The following is a 27,482-nucleotide window of genomic DNA, read 5'->3' as shown; positions in this document are numbered from 1 at the left end:
GGTCTTGTCAGCTGTTGGCAAGCGGGTCTCCGGCGGACCAGCGCATCTGGCAGCAGGCCTGCTGCGCGTGTTGGCGCGTGTACGTGCGGTGACGGCGGCGGTGTGGGGGGGGGGGGCATTCTGACCGTGGTTTTAAAGGTCACCAGCACCATCCGAAGGGAAATTAAATATGTGTGTTTGGGAAGGGGGAGAGTAACCTTTCTTTCCCGATAATTTAATCATATTTGTGCATAATCTGAGTTGTTGGTTCCCTCCCCCACCCAATAGATTTTGTACATGGATTTTTAATAATTTAAATGGTGTCTTTCCTGAATTCATAGTAGTTTCTTAATGACCTTACTTGCCTTCCTGTCCCTCCATAGTGAAGCCGGCAGTGTGGTGCAGCTGGGCTGGGATTGGCATTGTGGTCGGAGGTTGTGGGGGGGGGGGGGGGGCTGTCATTCGCTGATGTCAGAGGAGGCGGGGCTTTGTCACGCAGTCCTGTCCCAGCTGGGGGTCTCTGGCATTTGGAGGAGCTCCCCGGGTTAGATGGAGGACAGTTGTCCACGGAGAAGTTCATGGGTAACAGCCTCGCACTTACACAGGAAGGACTGATCTGAAATGTAGGCCAGCGTCGGGTCGAACATTTGCCGCTTATCTGAAACTTGGGGCTCCTTCCGGGTCCTTCTTGACGGCCTCCCCAGGAGCCGAGCTGTGAGCGTTTTAATGTAAGCCCTCCAGTGTCTGATATCACAGCTCCCTCCTGGGAATCCACATGTTCCGTCTTCATCCTGGTTATGGTTCCGCTTCCTTCATTGTGTCCTCCTAGCATTCCTCACGTGGGGCTCCGCGTCTCTTTCAGCAGCAGGCACGTACGGGGGAGGGGGCTGGAGGTACCGGAGCACCTGGCTCTTTTCCTGCACAAATGAAAGTGCACCCCTTTGATGTTCCAAGTGCCCTTTCCCGATAAGCGATGATCACCCAGCGCCCCACAACCAATCGTGAAAATTTGCCTGCACAAAGTACCAGCCACCCCCCCCTTTTACGCATCTACCCCTCAAAGTCTGGGCACGTCTGATTTTGTGCTTCAGGCCCGTCCTTGTGCACATTCACACTAAAGCCTGCATTGTTGTCATGCATAACAAACCCCATATACAGCCTTTTTATATTAATTAATGCTGTACTGCTTTTCACTGTGTAATTAACCGTCGTTGGCATTAGAGTTGGACATTTTGCCTCATAGAACCGAACAGAAAAACATCCCTGTAATTGATATATTTTTTTTTCCATTTTTACATTTTCTGTTAATATCCAGCGTCTTGTAGCCGCTGCAAAGCTGCTCAGCTGAAATCCCATCTTAGCACTGCCGCCCCGCCACCGCTCCTCTTTGTTTTTGCGCGATAAGGCATTCGCTCCTCCAGCGGGTTTGCATCCCTATTCATGTGCGCGTGTGGCAGGAGGGCGAGCGGGCGGGGGGGGGGGGGGGGGGAGGATGGGGAGCGGAGCCTGTACAGTCTTGGCTCGTGAATATTTATGCAGATCCCCTCTGCGGAGACTGTTAGGGATTCCGTTTAATATTAATCTGTACAGCTGCAGAGTTTCTTGTGAAACTCCCTCCTTCAAAGCGACGGTGCAGCCCGAACGGCCCGAACACCTGGCCCGCTCCAAACAACAGATGTGCGACCCGCAGCGGCCTCAGATAAAAGCGCTTCTGCCCGTAGCCAGAAACTACAGTGCAGATCTGTTTATTCCCCTGAACTGGGGGTTTTCTTCGTGGCTCCCGGTCCACTTTCTTTTTATGCACTGAAAAGTTTCGGATGCATTAAACGTCATATGAGATTTCCAGGGTGTCGCTTTGTCATTTATTAGCTGATAAAAACATGGCGGCGGGGGAATGGCAACTAAAGGGAACCCTTGAATGGACGCAGTTGCTGGATAATTTACAAATAAAGCGGCAGGTTTGGAGCCGCTCGACGCTAACGCTAACGGTCACTGACAGCTGAGCACACTCTGCCATCGGGCTGGTCGCGTGCCTTTCCTCGGGCACGACCATCTGCACATCCCGAGTGTGACATGGGGGGAATTGTGAACGGTGGGGGTGAGAGATGGGGCGTGAAAGAAGTAAATACTAAAGGAAAATTACTCTCTAGTTTATGATTGAATAATATATCCCCTGCATACCTACTGTAGTGAGGAATTACTAAGAAACAAAATGCTGTGGTCCCAGAAGCTGCAGGGGGGGGGGGCGTTTGTGTTGCGGGTTCCCTGAATGAATTGTGGTGATGTTGGGACGCTAGGCGAGCTGTTAATGATGGGAGACGCTGTACTTTCAGATCTGCTACCTTTTGTGGTGCCTTGATTACGGCCCTACCGCTCTTTTTGACCATTGGTCTGGGTATATAAATAGCTCCCTCCCCATGGATGCTCGTCCATCCTATCCCCCCCCCCCCCCCAGACCCATCTTCAGCTGCCAGCTTTCTATGCCTTGCTCGGCCTGGCTCTCCCACAGAACTGGCATGCCCCCCCCGGCTCCAGCGCAGAGCTGCGGCTCTCGGCTGGTATGAAATATCCCGAGGTCTTGCTCCCTCTGCCGCTCTCCCTGTTGCCAGGTGCCTCTTCCTTCCAGCTCAGCCGCCCTTTCTGTCATCTGTTTTCACCTTCCAGAGGTCTTCTGCTAAATTAAATGCCTCAGGATGTCAATCTGGCCGTCGTTCTCCTGGATTTCGGCTTCATTTCCATGTGTATTGTTAACGAGCTCTCTATGCTCTATGGGCTGGTGATTCTGCCACGCTAGTTATCCATTCCAGTAAAATCTGGGTGTGTGATTTAATGGCAGGCTGATTAGTATGATGTGTGTAGCTTTGCCTGTGGCATAACATTCACGATGGCGTCCCCGATAGCCAGCACACCATCCGTTCATCTTCCTGCTCGATGGAGTGTACCATCCTCTGGCGGTTCTGCTGAGCAGGTGTTCTGATCTTGCCCTGCCTTCTTGAGCCAATGAAAAATGTGTTTATTGCTCCAAACTTGCTACGTGGTGTCTTGGTTGATGCTCACTGATTAGCTGCGACCTCCAAGCAGCTAAAGATTGGGAAAGTGGCGGCAACTGGAAATCGGGAACAGAAATGAGTCTGTAGATTTAACCGGGCTTTAAAATTTGGGTGGGCGCACCTTATCAGGCAAAATGCTCTTTAAAAGTCTTTATGATGAGGTTGTGTCTCAGGGTGCCAGTAATGATTTTTGTTTATCTACCAAAAATTTCTTGCATAGATCTGATGTCTACAATTATAGAGGGGGTAATTTTGGCTCTAGCCTGCAGGTGGAAGAAGATATACTGTTATGTTCACATTGATATGTAGATGTAGATTCTCTGGTAATGTGTCATGTGATGTGCAGCATAGAGTATGATGACAGGTTTAACATTTCATCATCAGCCCAGGTATACCGATGTTTTCTCACTAGGGCAATTAAAACCGACTTTAACGAGGGTTAAACGTATCCGTTAGGAGTGTGCAGGTTGGATCTGTCATGGTGGCAAGCCACCTTTTCCGAAGACGTGTCTCTCAGCCATCCCAGTCATGTGACCATTAATTAGACATGAGTTTGCCGTTTCCTGGAGCTGTGAAGAGCGATTCATTAAGAGGCAACCGTCAAGTGCGGGAATCAGGCAAATTTAATTTAATGTAACGCATCATTAGGAGTAAGTCGCATACGGCATGTACAGATAGTCTGTACCTGGGGCGTGTGTAGTCTGATGTGTATCGCAGCCCCTAACCCCATCATGCCCGATACGCATCTTTCCCTGTGGTTCCCCTTGAAAAGCAGCATGTGGAATTGCTGTCGCGGGTATTAGCCAAAAACACAGCTTACATCGGATAGACAGCTAGCATAATTAGCAGATGATGAAACAGGTTTATGCAAATGCATGGAGAAAAGGGGGTTAAAAAAAAAAAGAGGAGAGCGCCCCCTACCTGCACTTTGGGTTAATGCCTTCAGAGGAAATGAGTAGCAGACACAGTGCGGAGAAAATTTCCAGCTCTGACACCAACCGTGCCTGTGTCTTTTGACACTGGTAACCAGTGCAGCCATTAAAGCTGGCAGAGCATGAAATGGAGAGTCTTCTGCTTATCAGTGAAGAGTTTGTCCGCTGGGTAACTTGCACTGAAGAAACAGCGGCACTGACGCAGGTTCGGGTATTTTGTTAAAAAAGAAACATTTTGGTTTTGGCTAAAAATACATTTGCTGTGATTATAAATGCATCTCGGGGCCGGTAAGGCAGGCAGCCTCCTGTAACGCTGTCATACGGAGGAGCGCGTCTCCTGTGTTCCTGGCTAATTTGATTACCATAAACATGATCGAATTATGAAGGCTGTTGAGAAGAGAGACGGTTAGGCACGGCTAAGGAAGAAAGCTGCTCCGGGGGTGGGGTGTGACAAAACGGTGTCATCCGTTCATGTACGTTTACGGCTGTGAGAAGCCGTGTTCAGCCTGGGGGGGTCATGGTTAACTTATAGGGCCCATACCGAAGATAAAGACCTCACAATCAGCTGAAACCAAATAAACATTTTGGCATTTTTCAATTCGTATTGCGAGTCTAAATTTGGTGGTTAACATGCTCACAAGCTGCATAGATTTTGCCTATAGGTATGGCGTTTAGTTGTTAATGTTTTATTTTATCTGTGACATACATGTAAGAAAATTTGTGGATTTCCTTGAATGTTTCTTCCTGTATCACGTGAACTGCTTTGTGTTTTATTGTACAAAAATAACTAAAGATGAATTTGCATGACACTGTAATTTTGAGTGACATGGTGTTAATTAAAGCCGTTTCAGTCAGACTTTTGTTACCTACAACAAAACGCAGTTATGTAACACGGATGCCGGGATGCCCTGGTTTCACAGTGGGCCCAGACTGCAGTGACTCGGGTTTGAAGTCCATTTTGGGGGACGGAGCTGCCTGGATGTTGTTGGGCCGGTCCTGACCTTTCTAATCCAATCAGAACCTTGCATGTACATGATATGTGGATTAGTGACTATATGTCATAAATTATTGCTTTATCGCATCTTTATATAATAAATGTGCCAAAAACACACAAGATGTGCGTAAAACACCTGGTACAATGATGGTGCTGAAGAAGATTACAGTGGTGTACAAACTACATTTGGATTCTGGTGACACAGGTCTACAATCAAATGAAGCATCATTCAGTGCCGTCACTTTCCCTCTCTCCTTTCACAGACATCATCATTATTATTTAAAAATATGTAGCATTATCCAAAGTGATGTGTTAGCACCTGAAATTGTTTAACTTCTCAACATCAGTCACCGTCAAAATGCTAAAACCTATTCTGTTGAATTATCTGCCTCTAAATCAGCTCTGGTTGGTTAATGCCCATATCTGTCAGATTAAATCCCTTCTGTTTGTCTGTTTCTTTGGCTGTCTCATTCACGTTTTCCGTTGTGGAGACATGGGGTGAATCTCAGTACCAAAAATGTAAGTACCATACTTGTGGTCTTGGCAAGAGCGGACTTGCCAACATGACTTCCAGATATTAACTTGGGGCGCAATGAATCATGGGATTGGTCTCATTTGGCGAGGATGCAACCAATGTATCCTTGAAATTCGGGCGGAGCAAGACCAACATCTCGGGATTTTTACTGTCCTCTGTACCTGTGTTCATAGAACTGGTCTTCAGGAATGGAAGATGATATAAAACAGGTACACGAGAACACTAGTACGGTCAAGTATGCATATTGAGATGATGCATATTTTCTATCAAAGTGGCGTTCAGGAAATCATAGCCTCCATGTTGGTTATGAACAGAACTCCTCATTAGCACGCTCTTTCATTCTCAGAACCTGGAAGGTGGTCCTTGCTTTCATTACCAGGTTTTATTGTCAAAGCAATTGTTTTTTGATTAGTAGGAATTAAGGGAGGAGTCTAGGGGCCTTTGGCCAATGAGGGCAAAGGGGGTGTGGCCACTGGCCTTCCCCCCGCAGCCACTCCCCCTTTGCACATCCCTGCCAAGGAAACTGTGATTGAAAGGCACTTCACCAGTTAGACCAGGCCTTGACAGGGAAGTGCTATAGCACAATATTAATTGTATAATCAATAGTAATAATCACTGTGGATTTACTTTATTTATTTTGACGTTTTAATCACTAACGTGTGATGTTGCTTTTCATAGGCGACCTTGGGATAGAAACGATTGTGTTTTTGTTTGGGTCTCTGCCTGTGCTTCCCCGCAACACCCGCATGCATAATGCATGAACACGATTACTCTGTCGTGGCAAAGTGCTTCCGCTCCCTCCCCCCTTCGCTTTCACCTTTCCGTTCTGTCGCTTTCCTGCAAGGTTGTGCCGTGTGATCAAACTAATGCGGCCGTTTGTCAATTTCAATTACGGCCCCCTTTGAAGTGCTGGATTTTGGCTAACGGAAAAAAGGGGCCGATGGTATCCTTCCTGTCAGTCACTGCTGACCCCTGTCGCTACTCCATGCCTGAATCGTCGGCTCTTACTAATAATTAGCCACAGTTACTCAGCTAATTCTTTGTGACTTAGAATAGGTTGGCTAACTTGCAGTACTGTGTAAACCTTTTAAGCGGGTATTTTAAGTCTTCAAAATAGATGTTCTATGTAAGCCAAGACACTTGGTCATGGACTGTGGAAAATGACCGTGAAAGACACTGAATAGCTTGGCTGTGCGTTAATACATTTTCTTATATAATGAAGGATACACATTAATGTTCTTAAATATGTATTAGAATTAAAGTGTCATAAATGTTTATCCTTTTAATGCAGCGTTACGTTGCAGCTGTTATGGTTTGATCCTGTTGGGCTAAGAATGGGAACATCATTTTATTAGAATAAATTCAAATAAAAGAATTATATACAAATTTTAAACAAAAAATGGAGAGAAAATGTCACCTCTGTCCTTCACATGCAGCCAAGGGTCAGAGGGATTGCATTGGGTTGGTGTCAGGAAGGTCTAGATACGATGTAAAAGACCACCCACAAGGACGTCTCTGTGAGCATATCGATGGATGGGGAAAAGGTTGGAGCTGGAGGCATGGAGAAGCTGGATAGCCAGTGATGGTGCATTATAGCACGTGGCTTTTGACCCAGAATGATGTTGTCCTTGGAGACCAACTGCGAAGTTCTGCATCCAGTGATTTACCTGCTGCACCACACAGGAAGTGCTGGCTCATTGTGGAGACCATCGAAAACATTCCATCAGGATGTTGGGCTTTTAGGACATAAATATGGCGTGTTCTCCAGGCTGGGATATGACCGGGGGGGCAGAGACATTGTGCTTTGAGGGAATGGAGAGTTTGAGGGCAGATGTGGAGACAGGTTTAGCAACAGCACAGATGGGACCTCACATGAAAGGGAAAGCACAATGTCCACTAGGTCATGGAAGGCCACACATCTCGATTGGGTCGGGTATGAGGTGAACTGAACGCGTGTTCATCTCCTGCTCATCACTCCAGTCCTTAGGGACGGCTTTGCCATTTCCTCAGCTTAGCAGAAAGCCTCCAGCTGTAATACTGAATTTATCAGGCTGGTGAAATGCGCATCGTCACATACTCGCTAGTCATTCTCTGTCGCCTTTGTGTTGCGTTTTTGATCTCCTTGCGGGAGTAGAAGCCCTAGTATGGAAGCGTCAGGTGTCTCGTTAATTCTGCAAAGTTTCTGATGTCGCTCCGGGCGCTGGGACTGAGGGTCGTCTCGGATCAATTGGTTTGAAGGTCAAGAATTTTATCTTCCTTTGAAACCCGGGGAATCTTACAAGAGAGTCGCACTGCTTCCCGCCCCAGACGCAGCTCTCGATCAGAGGTTTTGGATCGAGCTTCAAGGGAAGACAGGTGGTGAATGAGCCACACCAATTATGCCTGTGAAATTACTTGGGGAGAAGGAGCATGTTGGGTATTGATTTTCGCTCTCTGTCATCGCCTCTGCCCAGTAGACGGGAGCACCTTTCACACATTATAGTGGCTACGGTTGTGTTGTTTTGGTTCATTCCACATGTTAGAAATCGGAGGGCTTGAAACTGCAAATTATTTTTGATATCAAAGGAGAGTAGGGGGGGTTCCTTGCAGACCGTGATAAACTATTCAATGGTCGTCATCGTTTTGCTGTTGGCACTGTTTCATGTGGGAGATGCTTCCCAAAAACTGACCAGCTCCCTACAGCATACATATTGGGTCGACCTTGTGAGGGTTCTGGGTCTCCAGCACAGGGAGGGAGTGAGGATTTTAATTTGACCACAGGGCCTGATGTTTCTATCTGTCGGGGACTTGCACACAGCCCCATCCTCCCCGGGCCACTTCTCTTTCAGTCGGTAACTATTTATCTGTTTTATTTTCAAATAACTGTAGATTTGAAATACTGTGATTTTATTAAAGAGCAATAACACTTTGCTCGGGGGAATAGAGGCAGTCAGCCTCCCGCCTCGTGCCCCATAAATTCGCACCTTCCTCCATTCGGCGGAGTACGGCGGTGTGAGTGAGATCGCAGAGGTTATCCGTAGGACACGAGCTATGAAACTAAATCAGCGCTTTTTAGGTTGGGCCCTAAACGGGTTAGCCCACTCTCTGTGCACAGCTGGTCCGAGTAATTCGGGATGTCGGATGAGTCCCTTGATTGGCTGTTAGGAGTGCTTTGTGATAGCGAGAAGGCAGAGAGTGAAAACCTGAGAGAAGGATTTCTGCTGGGAACTGTTCATCAGCTCGCACACAGTTAAATACCAGCAGTAGGTGGAATGTAATTATTTGATATTAATGTTGCTATGCAGGTTCCTTGGTGTGTTTTTTGCGATTTTTCTCGTGGGTCCCCTTCAGGTACTCCAGCTTCCTTCCACGATCGGAAAACATTTGGTCAAAATATCATCTCTCCGTTGCTCATAGTATGTCCTGATAATGGGCTGGCACACCACCCTGGGCGCCCTGCGTTTCCTGGGATAGGTTCCAGGCTCTCCGTGACCCAGCACTAGGTCTTCAGTTATGAAAATGGATGGGTAATTTCCACTGCGATTGTCCAGATCAGGTTCCTTAAACGTTTTAGAATACATTTTAATTAGCGTCCGATTAAATCGGAAACACCAGGTGAGTTGGCTTACTATCCAAATAATGACTTCAATAAATCAATTAAGAGAGGAAGCAGGGTGAAAAATCACAGTCCAGGCAAGTTTGTGAATTCCTGCTGGTTCGTTATCCCAACAGAGACACGATTTTTAATGAGATAGTCCATCTTCTCTTTGACAAATGCCCATTTGTATATTTATTATATTATCCTAAACTCCTTTGGCTATTTTTTCATAATAAACAAATGTTTGCTGTTTAGCTGGCAGCCTGGGAGTTGTGCAGTGTCTCTTACTCTCTGTGTGTGGTGTCCCTCCTCCCGACTCACCCAGCTGTGCTCTGGCCCACGGTTCCTTTCTCGACACGAAACATAAGCACATTCCGGACCAATAGCGTGGAATCGGTGCATTTTCAAAAAACGATATTTTCCAATTTCTGACATGGCAGGTCAAACTCTACAGCGCCATCTCTCTGCAGTGGGGGGTCCCTTCAAAACACTTTGGCACAGAAGCAGGCAGAGTGTGAGACGGAGGATCCCAGTTTCATCTGCCGCCTTATTTTTAAACTGGAAAACGAGATGCATTCTGGAATTTATCGCAAACGGGAAAGTGCAGACTGGTAGTGGAACTGTAGAGAAAACCAAGTGCAAGACATGAAATTACAGATTTGTCTGAATATGTGAAGATCATCTTAGTCAAATAAAATAGGGAAAGTGAAGTTCTACTTTTATAAATAGTTTCACTGTGTTAATTTTACTGAGGACATTTTCATTATAAGAAAATTCTCTCTCTCATATATATATATATATATATATATGTGTGTGTGTGTGTGTGTGTGTGTGTAATAGAGAGGGGTGATGAATTTTGCCATGAATTATTTTGACGTGCTATATCAAATACTAACATAACATACTATGGAATTTCAAGCATACATAGATGAAGAAATTCCATCCATCCATCTATTCACCTTCCAGCTGCTGGTCTGGGTTATGGGAAATAAATGACATACATCTTGATGAGTGAAACCACAGTTCAGGCTTATCGTTTCTCTCTTATGTACAGATATTCTAAGAGGTGCACAACTAATGATTCTTTTCTCTCTGAAGAAGTGATCAAGTGGCCAAAATAACATCCCCTTCATTTCCTTCCTTTTGTTGACAAATGGCTCTTTTAATTCGCAGCGACATCGGCCATTAATTTAATCAAACTATTTACAGCAGCTCCCCATCAACCCCCTTCTCTGATGTTGCCATGGTTGCAGTCTTTTAGTGACGGGGCTAATTCTCTGCTGTCAGAGACAGAGCATTCGTTTTCGAGGAAGGCAAAGGTGGCTTCGACGCGGTTTTTATCACCAGCTTTGGTTCTCGTTCCCAAACCCGCTGTTTTGCCCTCCATCATCTACCTGACTGATCCTTTTTCATCCTCTCTGGGTCGTTTGGCACATGGCCGCCTCGTCGTATTTGTTTAAAGCTACCGTTCTCGCCACCAGCTCAACACGGACCAACCAGCTTCCTGGTTAGCATGTAGGAATCCAGAAGTGCGGCGTGGATCCGCGGCCCACTCCCCCCCTCCTTCATAAGACGTGTTGCGCTCGGAGGCGAAGTGAAACAGAGCGTGTAAGTGCCCACTTTCCCAAGCTGCGGTGTGTCTTGATTAAAGTCGGCGTGCTGTGAGTGACACGGTTCGTTAGTGATGAGCCAGATGAGGGGCTGGAATCTCGAACTCTGTTTAGGCTCTGACCGTGTAGGTGGGCTTCCTCTTACTGAAACGAAAGGCTATCATCACACCTGCTGAAGACCAATTGGTCTATTCATGCTGTTATTCACTGATGACTCTCCAAAACCTTGATAGTCTACCAATTTTGAGTGCTTTGAAAACTGCCAGATTTTCACTCGTAACAAAAAAAATCATATTAATTCCAATTTTAAATATAAATTTAAATAAATGGATTTTTACTAACCTCTAGAGTGCTCTAGATATTTGCTAAAATTGTACCCAGATCAAATGAGATGACATATTGGAAATAGAGTATAGAGACACTACTGTTAATTAAAACTGAACTCAAATCCCCATGGGGCATCTATGTCTTTGAATTATCGCATCATCTATGCTATTCTACACAAAGGGCAGTAATATAAACATTACCAAATCTATAAATGAATATTGTTCCGGGCGCATAAAATTTGTATTTGGTTGAATGCTGGTGGTAAAGTATTAGCTTGAGTCATATAATTGCATAGTGTAATCCCTTTAACAATAGATAATTATGTTGTATACGGAATTATAATTGTAAATGAGTCATAGAAAGTTCCTGAACATCGAGGTGGACAAGAAGGCCTCATGTGTTAATAAAACAGTTACTAACAACTGGGAGGCGTCATGTACAGCCTAGGATGGCAGGCTGAAACTGTATTGGTGTAAAGCGCAAAGGTCTGGTCGTGAAGCCTGCCAGACTGGATTGTTGTACTGTTAATGTCACATGATCTGTTAGCAGGTGAGCTGAGGCTGTCTTCAGCTTTTAGACGGAGAGAGATTCTCTTTTGTGTCTGTTTAGCCCACTGGCTGAGTCCCGTTGTTGGGCTCCTGCCTTCGATTCGTTCATCACGTTCCTCCCGTTAATTGATAGTCGCTCCCCATTGAAAACTCATAACCGACCACTCATGGGCAGTCAGCTGTAGAATGAAACCTTTTGTTATCTTTCTGTGGATAAAAGGCGTCGGAACGGCTGAGCTGTTAGCGCCACAGTCGTTTGAGCTGCGTTTTATGGAGTCACTTGTAATTTATTCGCTTTTGTTTGCATTGAAGCAGCTTTAACTCACTGCATTTTCTGCTAGTCATTCAGCTTATGAGCTAAAGAGTGGCTACCTGGTCACTGTGCACAGAAACCCCCCGTCCCCTCATCCCGCACCACCCCCCCAAGGTTCGACCCTTATCTGCAGGTTGCAGTATGCCTCTTGGCCCTCCCTTTGTCTCGGAGGAGGTGCTGGACTGTGGAGAACGTGTGTCTCCAGCACCTAAGATGTGCAGTCGGCATTTTCTGGTACAGCTCCGGCTGGTTCACCTTCAGCAGACCCAAACTCGCCGTTTTGTTTAGGTTTCTCTAATTGATTTCACTGGTTCTGATAAACCGCCTCATTGTCGCTCGATTGATGATTTCTGTGATAATGTCACAGTTGATAGATGGGCTGGTATTGCCGAGTGTCCCGGCCAAATCACATCGCTCCAGAGTCACAAGTTTTAAGAGTGCACTAAAACTTCAACATAACTTTAATATGCTTGAGTTTATAGCAAGCCACAAATTAACTTATATGCTTACTAATAATTGCGTACTTGAGTATCTAGTGGATATAAAAAGTGTACACACTCCTGTTAAAATGGCAGGTTTTTGTGATATAAAAAATTAGACCATGATAAATTATTTCAAAACTTTTCCCACCTTTAATGTGACCTATAACCTGTACAATTCAACCGAAAAACAAACAAATCTGTGAGGGGGAAAAATATTTTTAAAAATTTAAAGTGTGCTCACCCTGTTTATGTCTAAAGGTTTTTTCAAGATGCAGAACTTGCGAAAAGCTGTTTACAGAGCCCCAGCACAAAGTTAGCATTTTTTACTTCCCTCAGCATGCCCAGGGAAAAGGGATCAAGTTGGGACGTTACCTAAAATCGATCACATTTTTCTAAAGACTGTCGCTTCTTGGGAAGTGCTGAGCGGCCTTGGTTTGTAACGGATAAGCAATTACCCGGCGGGTGATGTATGGCTCTGGAGTTTGTGCTTAGAGGCGTAAGACCGACATTGGCTCAGGGTTCTTCTCCTTAAGTAACGCTAATGCTGCGCCTGGGGATTTGCCTTTAGATTGCTGAGGGCCTGCAGTAGGCGCCATCGTAAATATCCAGGAACATCATGCTAAATAGGGTACCATTGGTGTAGATCACTCACGGCAAATCACACGTGGGATCAAGGTTTAATTCTTCAGTATCCGAAGCATAAGGTTCATGTCATTCAAATAAATGTATTGTTTATATACAATAATAAACTCTATATTTGTACTAGAATGAAAATATTACATCCTGTGTTGTGACTGGTTTATTAGCAGATGTGATAGTATAAGCATGTTGCTTATTAAAGGCAACCCCCAGGGTGCGGCTGAGATCCGTTCCCCTAATTCTGTCTTTAAGTTGGAAAAGTTGGAAAAATAATAATGCAGTATATGATACCATACAATTATTATTGTTAACACTTTACTTGAGGGGTAACTTTTTAACTCAGTTACTATCCATCCATGGTCCAACCCACTTATCCTACCGGGTCACGGGGGTCCGGAGCCTATCCCGGAAGCAATGGGCACAACCCTGGATGGGGGGCCAGCCCATCGCAGGGCACACTCACACACCATTCACTCACACCTACGGGCAATTTAGCAACCCCAATTAGCCTCAGCATGTCTTTGGACTGTGGGGGGAAACTTGAGTACCCGGAGAAAACCCCACGACGACACGGGGAGAACATGCAAACTCCACACACATGTGACCCAAGCGGAGACTCAAACCCAGGTCCCAGAGGTGTGAGGCAACTGTGCTAACCACCGCACCACCATGCCGCCCCACTCAGTTACTACTCAAGTACAAATCATAATCAAATATAGTATCTGCATGAAGTACATGAACCATTATGGCTGATTAATGATGAATGAACTTGGGATCAGTATGTAACAAACACTTAGTGTCTGTTTAATTAATTAATACATTAAGTAAGAGTGTACTGCTAGCCTACATTGTTTGTGGCGCCTTCCTCCATTCAGCAGAGTATGGCGGTGTGTTCCCAATTATACAGTAGTAATGAAAGTAACATACGGTACTGAACCTCAAGCCGATGAGCCATTGAAGCTGCGCAATGTTTTCACGAGCATCGCAAAGTAGTGCCTGTGATCGTGATCAAAAACCTTCGTATTTAACCGAAGTTTTTAGTATAATAGACTATATGGTGACCTGTTATTAAGTAGAAGTGGTACATGAGTTGAGCGTTCTTCACTCGGGGACTGCCGACTTTATTAGTGTGATAGATACTGTGAAACTAATTTTTAGTACGGGAGGAATGTCTGGGAGATGTTAATTCTGTGTGTATGTGTGTGTATATATGTGCGTGTGTGAGTGTGAATTTTTGATTGGTGTTTGGTTTGTTTGTTTAAGGACTCCCTGCAGGAGGGTGTGATCACACGCGATGTACATCGTACCTTCCCGGCCCACGACTACTTCAAGGACTCCGACGGTGAAGGCCAGGAATCCCTGTACAAGATCTGTAAGGTGAGAAAAGGCGCGGTGCCAGCGGCAGCTCCCAGCATCCCCCCGAGCGTAGCCGCTGCAGCTCTCTCCTGATTGGCTAGCCGGCAAAAGAGCCCGGGGCCTGAATTTGTTAGAGGGATCTGTCCGTGTAACAGACGCCTCTGCTGAATTTCCATTTAGCTTGAAATTAAGAACAGATTTACTGGGACAGCAGACCGCCGCGTGGTCCGTAAACGAACCCACTAACGTCTCGCCCTTCGTGTGCATGAAACACTACTTCGGAATGGCCTGACACGGCCACGAGCGCTGCTGTTATTACAAACCACAAGGAAAATTCACAAAGTAAATACTGCAGTAACTGTAGGCTCTGCCCCATATAATGATGTGAGCCTCTGAAAGGTGAAGAGATGAGCGCCAACAGGGTGGCGTGTGTGGGCCGTGCTAAGCGGTGCTGCCCTTGGCCGCTGGGTAGGGATCAGCACCCAGACGGCCTCTTATCTGGGGTTACTGAAACCAACCCTGAATGGACACAGTCAGCAGGGAAATGCAGGCCCAAGGCCTCTACTGGAGTCTCACAGGAAAAGGGCTTACTGATTTCATCTGGCACTCAGAGGAAGCTTGTACTTGGGTATAAAAATATCTAATGTGAGCTTATATTTAATGTACCAAAGACTTGGCATGTCCATTGGAGACTCTGCTTTGTTCTTGCTATGGTTGTAGTTATTCTGAGCACTATTCAACAGTCACACAATACTGAAGCAGTACAGTTTATTTTGACTGTTCTAACAAACCAAATGAAATCATGGCAGTTTTATATTTTGTCTTATATTTTTAAAATGTTTAGCACTTTTAGCAAGATACAGAGGGACTGATCGCTGATTTTGGCCCAAATGTGTTGGAGACTGAGTTAGCCAATGGGCAGTGAGGAAAGGTCATGTAACTGGGCAGTGCGGTATGGGCAGCTGAACCTGAGGCGTACAGGTCTGGCTGAATTATAAACATTTTTAATTTTTGCCAGCTTATCTCTTAAAATGTAACCAAATGTGTGCCAGAGGTTAGCCCTAACCGCTTCGTGCACAAAAGCCAACCCGGCAATTTGCTGTGCACGCCGATTCCCACCTCGGTACATGAGATGCTCTGAGGAGTAATTTAGGCTGGAAGGTCGTTTAATGTGGAATGAAATCTGGCAGAGTGAGCTGCAGAAAGCCATTAGGCTGGGCCCCGTGTCGGGTGTCGGGAGTCGGGAGCGCTGTAGAACCGTAATGGCGAAATCCCGCGTCTGAAGCCAGGATGGAGGTGTTTGCTTTCCCAAAGATAATTAAATCCGCTCGGTCGTTAGATGAGAAGGACGATGCCCCTGAAACCAGTTTATATGCCGTATCTCCCCCCACCTCATAGTCCAGTCATAGTGTGTCGGTTTAATTGGGCCATGAATCTGTCATGGGAAGTAAGACTTCTTTGGGTTGGGATTTAGAAGGGGCTCAGCCTAGTGTTTCAGTGCTGGCAGGATAAGTGAGGTGTCTAACACCCATGCAGAATATTAGGCTGTTTACTGCACAGAGTGATAAACGTCTTTATGTCCTCTGTTTATTTTGCTGCCGGTTAGCAGTCAGAGTTGAGGTCGTGTTGTGTCCTGTTACTTTAGGACAGATGGGTGTGAATCCAAATTTTGTCATGGTGTTTTCTGGCCACTAGCAGCTGCCTGTCACGTCTGTCATTTTGACTTTAATAATAGTTCCTTGTGAAAATGACCACAATGTGGTTGTGACCATTTTTTCGTGAATCTGTGAATGCAATCAAAAACCTAAAAATGCCAAAAGACTTTTATTTTGTTTGGTTACTTATGGTTAAGCTTAGGGCTACACAGGGGTTAAGGTTGTCATTGCTGGGATTACGGTTTTGACCATAGAATGGATGGTGCCCACAAAGATACGAGTACAAAGGTCTGTGTGTGCGTGTGTGTTTGTGTGTGTGTGTGTGTGTGTGTGTGTGTGTGTGAGAGAGAGAGAGAGATGCAGAACAGTGGTGTTCTTTGCATGGATGAACCGTGACAGCTGCTAATTGCTAATCGTTATCTTGCTTTGTTGCTGTGTTTTAGGCTTACTCGGTCTATGACGAGGAGATTGGATACTGCCAGGGTCAGTCCTTCCTGGCAGCTGTGCTGCTGCTGCACGTGAGTGTCTGTCCGGCTCTTCACGGCTTAGCGATACAGGCACGCTGCCCCCTGCAGTGAGGGGGGAGCTATGAAGCGGGAACATCCTGCATCAGACAAGCATGTCATTCTGTGTGACACATTTCATTCCCGTGAAATCCAGAGCTTCATGTTGAGGTGGACGGTGCGCGAATCGTATAGCGCTGTTACGTTATAATTATAATCTTTCGCTTTGTCAAGCCTGTCAACTGAAGACGGGCGTCAGGAGGATGGGGAGGGAAGCGGGAGGGAAAGAGAGATGGAAAGGAGGCGAGAAAAACTGAAGGGGGGGCGAGAGGAGAAGAGAAAAAGGACGAAGGGGAATGGGAGGCAGGCAGGAGGTGGCAGGAGGCCTCTCAGTATGCAGACGGCACTGCAGGTGTCCGGGATGTTAATGAGCACGCCTGTCCACCTTCAGGAGCCCATCCTGTGCAGGAGACACCTTGTCAATGAGATTAAATACCTGCTCCCTCCCCGTCTGTCTCTCACGCCCATCCAGACCTCCTCCATCACTCTTATGGAAACACCTCTGGTCTCTTTCCTTGTCTCCAAAGCCCCCCCCCCCCCTTTCACACACACACACACACACACACACACTTCAACACGCTCCACGAACCCACACACCCCGCCTTGCCTCCTCCAGTTCACACATAAAACTCTGTCACTGTGAGGATTAACATTCGCCTCACGGTGGAAGTAGCTGGTAATTGCAGCGGGAAGCATGGGACATGGGACATGGGACATGGGACACAAAGAAACACCACAGTTGTGTGATTTAAACCCTCCTCTTTTGCCCAGATGCCGGAGGAGCAGGCCTTCTGCATTCTGGTGAAGATCATGTTTGAGTACGGCCTCCGGGATCTGTACAAGAACAACTTTGAGGATCTCCACTGTAAGTTCTACCAGCTGGAGAGGCTGCTGCAGGTCAGTCCGTCATGGGGCCACAGGGAAATCAAACCTCTCGGCCCTTTTTCGTTAATTTTTTGTTTGTTCATTGGTATCACTTTACAATAAGGCTCCCTTTGCCACTTATAAACGGTAATCATTAATAATAGGAAAACTGCGGTATAACTTGTTTATAATTGTCTAGTAATGGTTTACAAAGTGTTACAACCTAATTAATAACCTGCTTATAAACCATTCATAATCCCTTTATAAGGGTAGCCTTATTGTAAAGTGGCACCTGTTCATCTGCCAATTTTGCCCGTGCGCTTGGCAACGCGTGACCGTCGATCTCAGTCACCTGTAGTCGTGTTCGTGGCAGTTTATTAAACCCCCTTCCTGAGTCAGTGCCGGTCTCCGTAAGCTATTAAACTAAATCCACTAAAAATAGGGTTTTAATTTTGTGCCAAAATCCAATTAGACCCAAGGTGAGTTTTTTTTGGTGCCAGACTGAACAGGGTTACTATTGACATGGTTCCAGACGAGAGCATTAGTATTGATTAGTCACGGTTGACATATGGTGGTTTGCAGCCGCTGTTTCAGAGCAGGTCTTTCCTACTTTCTCCTCTCTTTTTCTATGCCATTTCTATCCTTCCTTCCTTCCTCATTTAATATTTGTTTCCTGGCTAATACGAGCGTATGTAATAAGAGCAAACAGACATAGCTACCCAGAAATAATGTTATTTGTGCTCGTGCTTACATGAGGCACGGTGTGCATGTAAGAAGGTAAGAAACCTTCGGTTGGGGCAGCAGATTAAAACCACGGTCTGTTTTATCCTTTTTTCACGAAGGATTTTCCGTTTAATGTGAGAGACCAGGAACTGGGAAGCGGTTCTGTGACTCGTGCAGGGCTGCTCTCTGTCATGCGGTCATGGACGTCCCTCTCCTCTTTAGTCCGAAAATCGAAATGTCAGGCTCTTTTGCCCCCCCCTCATCCGTGTTGCCTAATTCCCTGGTTGTGTTGTTATTCTGTGCCTCTGTTTTGTTCACCCTCACACTTTGCCCTGCCCCCCCCCCAGCATTGTGGTATCGACGTGACCTCTCTGTTTCAGCGACCCCCGCTGCTCTCCCTAATGACTACACCTCACTCGGGATAATGCAGCTATCTGTCGAAACACACTGAAGTGACAGACTTTCATGGGAAGCCACTCTCCAGAAACATGCAGTATATTGTCTAAAAGGGGGACTTGTTTTATTTTTATTTTCTTACTGTTTTATTCCCTGTCATTTAAGTAACTTCATAGGTGTGTGTTCTCTTTTCTTTCCGAACACAACAAACCTGTGAATTGATTACCCTCTTCTGTCAGTTAGTGTCACATTATTTGATTTCACTGCTTGTCTGTCAGTTGGTGTCGTCTAATTTCACTGTTTTCTTTATCAGTTAATATGTCAGTTATTTGATTTCACTCCTTGCTCTGCCAGTTAATATCACTGTGATTCAGTTTCACTGTTTTTTCTTAGTTGGTGTCGTGTGTGTCGATTTCACAGTCTCGGTCTCGATGTGATTTCACTCTTCTGTTAGTTAATATAACTGTGACTTGATTCAGCTGTTCTGTTTCATGTTTGCTCTGTCAGTGATGGTGTCACTCGATTTCACTGTTTGTTCTGCCAGTGTCTGTGTGACTTGATTTCACTGTTTGTTCTGCCAGTGTCTGTGTGACTCGATTTCACGTTTGCTCTGTCAGTAATGGTGTCACTCAATTTCACTGTTTGTTCTGCCAGTGTCTGTGTGACCTGGTTTCACTGTTTGTTCTGCCAGTGTCTGTGTGACTCGATTTCACTGTTTGTTCTGCCAGTGTCTGTGTGACTCGATTTCACTGTTTGTTCTGCCAGTGTCTGTGTGACTCGATTTCACTGTTTGTTCTGCCAGTGTCTGTGTGACTCGATTTCACTGTTTGTTCTGCCAGTGTCTGTGTGACTCGATTTCACGGTTTGTTCTGCTAGTGTCTGTGTGACTCGATTTCACTGTTTGTTCTGCTAGTGTCTGTGTGACTCGATTTCACGGTTTGTTCTGTCAGTGATGTTATCACTCGATTTCACTGTTTGTTCTGTCAGTGTCTGTGTCACTCGATTTCACTGTTTGTTCTGTCAGTGATGGTGTCACTTGATTTCACCTTTCTTGGCTCTGTTGGGGCACATGTGACCCCTCTTTTCTGCCCCCTGTGTCACTGTCCAGGAGCAGCTTCCAGATCTGTGGTCCCACTTCCAGGAGCTGAACCTGGAGGCTCACATGTATGCCTCACAGTGGTTCCTCACCCTCTTCACGGCCAAGTTTCCCCTGTGCATGGTCTTCCACATCACCGACCTGCTGCTCTGTGAGGTGGGAGGCCGTCTCCTTACTCATTGCTCATTATTCCCTACCAGAGAATACTATACATCAGTAACACCAGGATTACTCATATACAGTACGCTGCAAAATTCTTTGGCAGTCATAGAAAATTGTTTAAATGATCGTCATGTTAGTGTAAAACTTTGCTATTATGTCTGTCAAAGTGTGTCAGATTAGCCATTTCAACATCGTCCCTCAAGTAACCTTGATATTTGCAGTTACTGTCCAATACACCCATCTATTTTTGTGTCTTGACCAGTAGCACACCTCATGGCTAATCAATACCTGGCTGACTTTTAACTTAACTTTCTAAATTAATTGATTAAGAGAATTTGTGATAAAAGTAACAAATACATGGAAAGGTTGCGGTGCCCGTGGCGAAAGGTTTGGGGACTGAAACAATGTTCTGCTAGCCAGCCCACGCGGTACCAGAAACTCTTTGGAGAAAAGAAGAAATTAGTTTATCGTGTTATTGTTAATATCCATCAATTCTGATGTTAAATTGTGTTTTTTGTTCTGGGCAGATATGTATTTACTGCACAGATCAATAGCTTTAAACATTTTTTTTGCACAGTAATAGTGCAACAGTTAATGAGTACTTTATTCACCTGATATGTATTGTGCCTGTGTACGTACTTTTGATTGCATTGAGTACTCTGAGGATTAACACACTGGAGCTAAGCATGTCCTTCCGTTGCCCTTCTCACTGCCTTGTGAGCTTGCTGTTGTCACCTTGCTGTATAGATGGTCTGACTATATATATATCTGTTAGAGGTACAGTACCTGGGGTTTCTTGGAGCCACTGAAGCCTCATAATTGACCCTGAAACTTTGCCCTTCTTGTAATTCTCACTGTCAGCCTCCATATTGCAGAGTGGGGGGAGGGGCAGATCTCTTGACCCCCCCCCCCCCCCCCACCCCTTTTATTTTCTCCCACTTGCGTTCAGCACTTTATCAGCCCAAGGCAGAGCAGTTGAGTTCCTTAAGCGAAAGGGATCTGCAGGGTGACAGTCTGTCCCATTTGATGTTTTTGGCTCCTAGGCTGCCCCTTCCCCCGTCTGGTCAGGCTTCATCCTCCTCAACCATCAGGCGTGTTTCTGGCTGCAAGTGGGGCTGGGTGGGGGGGTTTCTTAGAAGTGGAGCTGAAAGGCGCTTGATCCGTAAGGTGCGAGTCCCCAGCACAGGTGTTGAAACAGGCGTGTCCACACACACCTGCCTGACTGCCTACACCTGATGGTGCCCAATTCCCTGGCATGCATGGACCTCGTTCTGCCATTTGGAGACGTTCGTGAGCTCCTTGGTTAAAGGGTAGGGGGTTATGGGGCAGACCCCCCTGTTCCCCCCCAGCCACAGTCATGCTGTGCCCTATGCCATTAGTTATCTCGACCCGCCCGCCACCACCGGCACATACAGGGAGTCTCCTGCCGGGGTTATTAATAGCACAGAGAGGATATATTTGGCGAGCTGTTGCCATGACAACAGGCCCACTGAACGGCGGCGTGAACGGGTCTTCCCGCGCGGAGCGAAGTGGCGCGGCTTCAGCCTGCCTTCCCTCCTCCCCTGCCTCTGTCCGTCCTCCCAGCCTTCCACCTGCTTTTTTCTGCCTGGTGCATCCTGAATGGCGCTCATGTTGCCGGCATAGCTCAACAACACGATGGCTGTGCTGTCCTCCACATTTCCACCATGAATTTGGAGATATCTCAATGTATTTCAGATGCTTGGCTTGAGTGTGATTTGCTTATTCTGTCCTCAAATTAATGATGATTCTTTCCTCCCCAGGGTTTAAACATCATCTTTAATGTTGCCTTGGCTCTTCTGAAGGTAGGATTTACCTTGCTAACATCAGAAGTTCCCTTCACTGTGTTTGCTCGTGTATCATACCTCTGATGGCTGCATTCTCACTTACACTTGGGCAAATATAGTTGGGAGAGAATTCTTTGTTTTGTCTCTGGCTCCACCTGCTGGTCCAACAAAACACAGACATAACAGCCCTTCATAGCCACTTTGTTTCCCAGCATAAAATCAATTTTATGTTTATAAAGAATATTGCATACCCTTCACCAGGACATGAAACACAAACTCGCTCATAAATCATAATCTGTAAAAACCCATTGTTGATAGCAGTCATGAACTAAACCTCAGGACATTCAAGGCAAAGTATATTTGCCTTCCTCACCAGGACAAACAAACTTGCACCTAGTGGCCTTTGGATCATCAGCAGCTGTTTACAGATGACCCAGCCTCATCGGATTTGCCCTTTCATGCTTTTTACATATGCCACCAGGCCTTTCTGAGGTGACATCTTTTCCGACGTTTACAACGGCACGTGAACGGGATTGTGGGATTGACACACAAACGCAGTGCAGTGGGATTGGCTGTCTTCGGGGATGTCTGATGTCTTTTCCTGGTTTATGTGGGTTCTGGTGCCTCTGTAGGACTCTGACGGTCCACACTGCTACCCTTGTTGTTGCACAAAACATGCATGTGGCAGGTAAATTAAATTAACTGAAGTTGCAGCCCTAGCAGCACGTAAACCTTTACAAGCATGATCCCTGTGCAATATAATTGAGGAGCAGTAGACAGTCAGCACCATTCCAGCTGCATGACTATTGCTCTGCATTGTTTTATTGTTCACAAATATTCCAGGTAGCTATTAAATTCTCTTTTGGGCATTGATCAGGTCAGTAAAGTATGCTAATATACTACATAGTGTTCTTTTGTGTCGGGTTTCAGCCTTACAGTAATACTGCCGTCATCATACTGAGCTCAAACAAAATTTCACAATATACGCACTTTTAAAAGTATTTTATATATAGGCTACAAGATACAGATTGAAAATGTAATATTTTACAAACACACCCAAATGTAAATATAAAAATATAGATATGTACAGAAATATATAAGCATATAAAACATAGATGTGTGAGCCATCCGTCTTTTTGCGGCACGATATGGCATTGCATATAAACCAGTGCAGTTTATCAAAGCGCGCGCTGCTCTAGTTGCAGTAGTAGTGTGCTGAATCCCATAGGTAGCGGTTTAAAATAGCAGCGGTGTCCACAGAGCGCCAGGTCGCTTCGTACCCATTTGTTATCCTGCCCGAGAGCTCGGCGCTGCGTCCCGGAGCGTCACACCTGGAACGCAGGTAGAGATCCGGACGGCGCGGCGCTGGTGTGACTCGCAGTGCTCTGCCGTACCGTCGCAGGGAGCAGGTATGATAGCGGCCGTTATGTAGCCATCTGGAAAATCTCCCCCAACAGCTTTCCTGCATTGCTGTTCTGTCCACGATCACTGTAAACCAGGCTTATGACTCGCAATTAAACGCATAGGCTCTCTGTGTTACCGGGGGAAACGCTTAGTCTTGTGTGATTATTTGTGCCAGTCTTGCGAGATGCATGCTAGTTTGCAGTGTCAGATAAATATTAATAAAAATATTATGTTTGATTGGTAAAATGTTATGGTTTAACCATAGGCTTTAAATTTCTGAATAAATAGCAGTGATGCACAGATGGCATATTAGGAAACGGAGGCAGTGGCAGCCCCGATGTATGAGTTTGGGTGTTTCTGAGTGTGGATGTGCAGGGGATGGAGAATGTTGCGTGCGTGCAGGAGGGCTCGCAGGCGTGCCATCCTGAAAGTCATGTGATCCTGAAAGCCCCTGGCAACAGACTGGCGGTCCCCCCCCCCTCGTACCGTACGGGGCGGATGTGCGTTTGGATGATCCGCCGCGAGAGGCTGGTTGTGATGGAGGAGAGGCGGCGAGAGTGAGAAAAGGGATGGGGGGGGGGGGATTGCACAGCCGCTTTCCTATTGGCTGGGCATTACGGCATTCTCCCTGGAGGCAGCCCCCCCCCCCCCCCACCTCTCTTTCACATCCCAGCTTGCTGAAATACACCCCTCCACCTGCCATTCCCCATTCACAGTGTACAGCAACGGATCACGGGCAGTGGCAGTGACGGAGCGGGGGGGGGATCTCGTACCACAAGCCCGTCCACACAGTCACTCCACGGATCCCCAGCACTGCTCCTCCGCACCCCTCCTCCTCCTCCTCCTCCTCTCCCTCCTCCCTGTCTCCTAGCACACCGCCAGCAGCCTCCATCAGCTCTTCGCTCTCCCTCCCTCTCTCTCTCTCTCTCTCTCTCTACCCATCTCTCCCTCTCTCTCCCCCGCTCCCCACCGTCTGCCCAGACCGCTGCGGCGGAGCTTTCGGATCAGCGCTGTGAGCCCACGCCGGACGATGCTCTGGCACCGTGCTGTTTTTTTCCGGACTTCCTACGTCATCGTTTATCCGTAGCTGTTTTTTTTAAAGCTATATCTCTATAGATCATGTGTAACTCTTCGGCGCATCTTTAATGTAAATAAGTGCACGCCTGGCTGTGGAGGGCCTGGCCTCCCCCCCCCCTCTCCCGTGACCTGTCCGTTACGTGCGCTGTGGAGCTTCAGTCGTCGGTGGTGAGGGAGTCCAAGATGACGGGAGCGAGGCTCCGCCTGCGATCCGGCGGAGTAACCAGGGCCGTGTGAGGATTCCCGATCGGCCGGACTTCCGTTTGCGTCTCCGGCAGGATACCCGGCTCGCCTGCTCCCCCTGAAGCATGCCAGCAGACGTGGATGCCTGAAGTCACGCCTGCTTACTCTTCACTTTTCAGCCTCATTCGAGGGTGGGGGGGGGGTGGTGTTATCCATCGGACCTCAGATGAGTTTCAAGGGAGGGTTGGAGGGGCTGTTTTCTATCCGTGGCCTTGTTTTCCCGTTCCGTCTTTTTCTTGCATGCCGGCAGCCGCCTTTTGGCCCTGAGACTGCCAGGGTTTGGAGGGAAGCAGACAGAGAGATGCTCTCTCTGTCATCCCAGTAACTACAGCCTTTTTTTCTGTTGCTAGGCAACGGCTTATTCATTTGATTTATTTCCTGATTGTTACTATTATTATTATTAATTCTGGGGGGCTCAGAGGGCTGAGGATGAACAGATAGCACGCCATCTCTCAGATGCCAAATATCCAGGAAGGAGGCTGGCGTCCGTCTGACTGCTGACAGGGGTGCAGATACTCTACTTCCGTCTTGTTGTGGGGAGGACGGTCTGGCCAGTCATGTGGTCTTCCTGCGCTCATCCATCATCGCTCCATGGATGGACCCGTGTTTTGTGACAGTTTCCCAGATCCACGGATAAACTTCCACCTTGACGGATAAAGGCCGGTCGTCATTCTGTTAATGTCAGAACTGTGTTTGAGTTTGGGAACACAGCTCCGATCTCCCTGGGTTCGAGGTGCTCCAAATGGCCTGGAAAGGAGGGCAGGAGTGACCCGGAACCATCACAAGTTATTCGGAACCTCAACTGCACCCAACACACTTTAACGTGGACAGTGGAATAACCTTGGAATCCACCGTGGCTGACGCAAAGCCTGACCTGGACCCTGATCCGGGAGGGACCCTGGAGTCCCCTCGCCCCCCGGCCTCTGAGAGGGACCTGCCTCCCCCACCCCCCCTGCCGCCAGCAGTACGGCGACCAGAGGAGGGGGCTCCCGGCGAGGATAGGAGTGGCCCAGTGACAGACTGTGCTGGCCGAGTACTAGGCCTACTGGGAATGGGCCATCGACTCTTTGTCCCAAGACTGCTGGCGGTGAGGGGGCAGGGGGGCAGGGGGCAGGGGATTGCTTGCTGGGAAGTTTCAAACAATGTCAACCATTTTCTCACAGTGCCGAGAGTTTTTTTATGGTTTTCCGTTGCGTAACCATATTACGTAATTATGTGTACTTTATGGGGCAAGGCAGATAACGATAAATATCATGCCTTAACCATTTCAGTCTCACTGTAGAGAATTATTCACAGCATGGAGGTCCGGAGTCAGGAGCTGCAGCTATTTTGAGGTGTCAGCGATTCGCTGTTTGACATTTTGCGCCAGGACAGCCACCCGCCATACGGTGGCACTGTTATACTGTGGTGTAGCATCAAAAAAATTGCAGCCTGCCGAAACGCATGTCGGTAGGTAATCTCAGGGCCTGGTGCGCGTGCCATGGATCGGCAGTTCAGTATTCGCTTAAGCAGCGCGCGTCTTTGGCCGACCCCCTCCAGAGCTGTTGTTTGTCAACATGTCAGGTCTCACGGTCAAAGAATCTTTGTCATTTTCAGTTGTGTGATCCATGGGTCATACATGAAATTATGATCTTGTAAAAACAGTGATAAGTAGAATATAAATATGATTTTCAAAGACATGTAATCTAAATATTCTAACATTATATACTGAGACATGGACATAAAACAAAAAAGTTTTTTTTTCAGTTTAAAAGAAATATATTGTTGTATTTATTGTTTAATTAGTGATTTTATTTTATTTCATGACCTGAAAGGCGCCTTAAAAATAAAATGTATTATTATTATTATTATATAGTTAACTTAACAATACATGGGTGTCTAATTTTCCTCTTCAATTCATCAAAACTGCCACATGCTAGGGAGGTTCAAGCTCGAACCCCGGGTCGCTTCGCTCGAGTTGGTTCACTTTGTGTTTTTGAGCTGCTTTCGTTGTTTTTCTCAGGCTTCCTGTGTGACTCTAAAACTCCGCTAATGGAGGCCTGCTTCTCTCCTGACAGACGTCCAAAGAAGACTTGCTGCAGGCGGATTTCGAGGGGGCCCTGAAGTTCTTCCGGGTGCAGCTGCCCAAGAGGTACCGAGCCGCGGAGAATGCCCGCAGACTCATGGAGCAGGCCTGCAATATCAAGGTAGGAGATGCATCCTTATCCGCGCCTCGTCATGTTCTGCCATCGCAAATCGAATTGAAAGGCACGACGTAAAGTAACTGGGGCTTGAGCCACTGACCTTTTGGAGCCTTTTCTGTTTCCTGAGGCCTCCTCCTGGCCGGAATGGGTATTGCAAGCAAAACCTCCCACTTCGCTGAATTAGCTGCCCCCTGCTATGTCACATTGTCACATATGGGTTAAATGCAGAGAACACATTTCGTTGTTGTGTACTGTGTGCTGTGGTGTGTAAACAATGACAATTAATCACTAAATTAAAATTAAAAAATATCCGCATTGTGATATCATTCGGTGCTGGTACCAGTTTTTACGGCACTTTCTCAGAGCTCCAAAAACGCGGTACCGGGTGTGGTGGAAAAGAGCCCCGAGAACCTTGCTTGACATCAGCTTCATCAGATCCGTACTTGTAATTGTGCAAATTGGTGTTCACACTGGGCCACATCGAACCAGTAGGCACAATTCACCATGATTCAGGGTCTCTGTTAACGTGGTGGCTGCGCCTGGGCATGTCACTGCCTTTTCTGAATGCTTTAATATGGTGACATACCTGCAGAACGCTGCCTAATCTGCACTCCCAGTGCCCGCGGACTGGTCCCGCGCGCCGAGCTGTACCGGCAGGGGGAAGCGTGCTGCGCCTTCATCCTCATGTTGTTCTGTTTTCCGTGCTTGTTCTCTCGGCTAGAAGTGCAACGTCAGCCATTAGGCTGCGAATCGAAATGCACAGTCCTCTCACTGAGGCATGCTGGGAATTCAGTTGAACTGTTTGAAGTTAGAACTGGCTCAAGGCTGAACAAAAGAGCAGGCAGAGAGATGGCTAGTCTCGCGTCTGAGTGCCTCTTGACACGTTGCTTTGTGGTGTCGTTTGGGACCACTGGTTGGTTGAAGGAAGTAAGTGCAGCTGGAGTGGGTCCATGAAGTGCAGTAGTGACC

At 46.8% G+C, this 27,482-nt stretch overlaps 1 protein-coding gene across 4 annotated transcripts in view; it reads left to right on the top strand.

The window, feature by feature from the left end:
• rabgap1l (RAB GTPase activating protein 1-like) overlaps window positions 1-27,482 on the top strand; it is a 78,982-nt gene that overhangs the window by 34,339 nt on the left and 17,161 nt on the right. For 3 of the 4 annotated variants that reach the window (XM_072699569.1, XM_072699570.1, XM_072699571.1), the window contains exons 14-19: window positions 14,250-14,363; window positions 16,441-16,515; window positions 17,332-17,457; window positions 19,652-19,795; window positions 21,583-21,624; window positions 26,388-26,516. In XM_072699569.1, coding sequence (XP_072555670.1) covers window positions 14,250-14,363; window positions 16,441-16,515; window positions 17,332-17,457; window positions 19,652-19,795; window positions 21,583-21,624; window positions 26,388-26,516 — 630 coding nt within the window. Of the gene's footprint in view, window positions 1-14,249; window positions 14,364-16,440; window positions 16,516-17,331; window positions 17,458-19,651; window positions 19,796-21,582; window positions 21,625-25,272; window positions 25,418-26,387; window positions 26,517-27,482 lie in introns of those variants that run through there. The other variant, XM_023813189.2, reaches the window with a different exon arrangement.

Source organism: Paramormyrops kingsleyae, chromosome 15 (assembly GCF_048594095.1).
Source record: "Paramormyrops kingsleyae isolate MSU_618 chromosome 15, PKINGS_0.4, whole genome shotgun sequence".
Lineage (NCBI taxonomy): Eukaryota > Metazoa > Chordata > Actinopteri > Osteoglossiformes > Mormyridae > Paramormyrops > Paramormyrops kingsleyae.
This window is presented reverse-complemented; position numbering and strand designations above follow the sequence as displayed.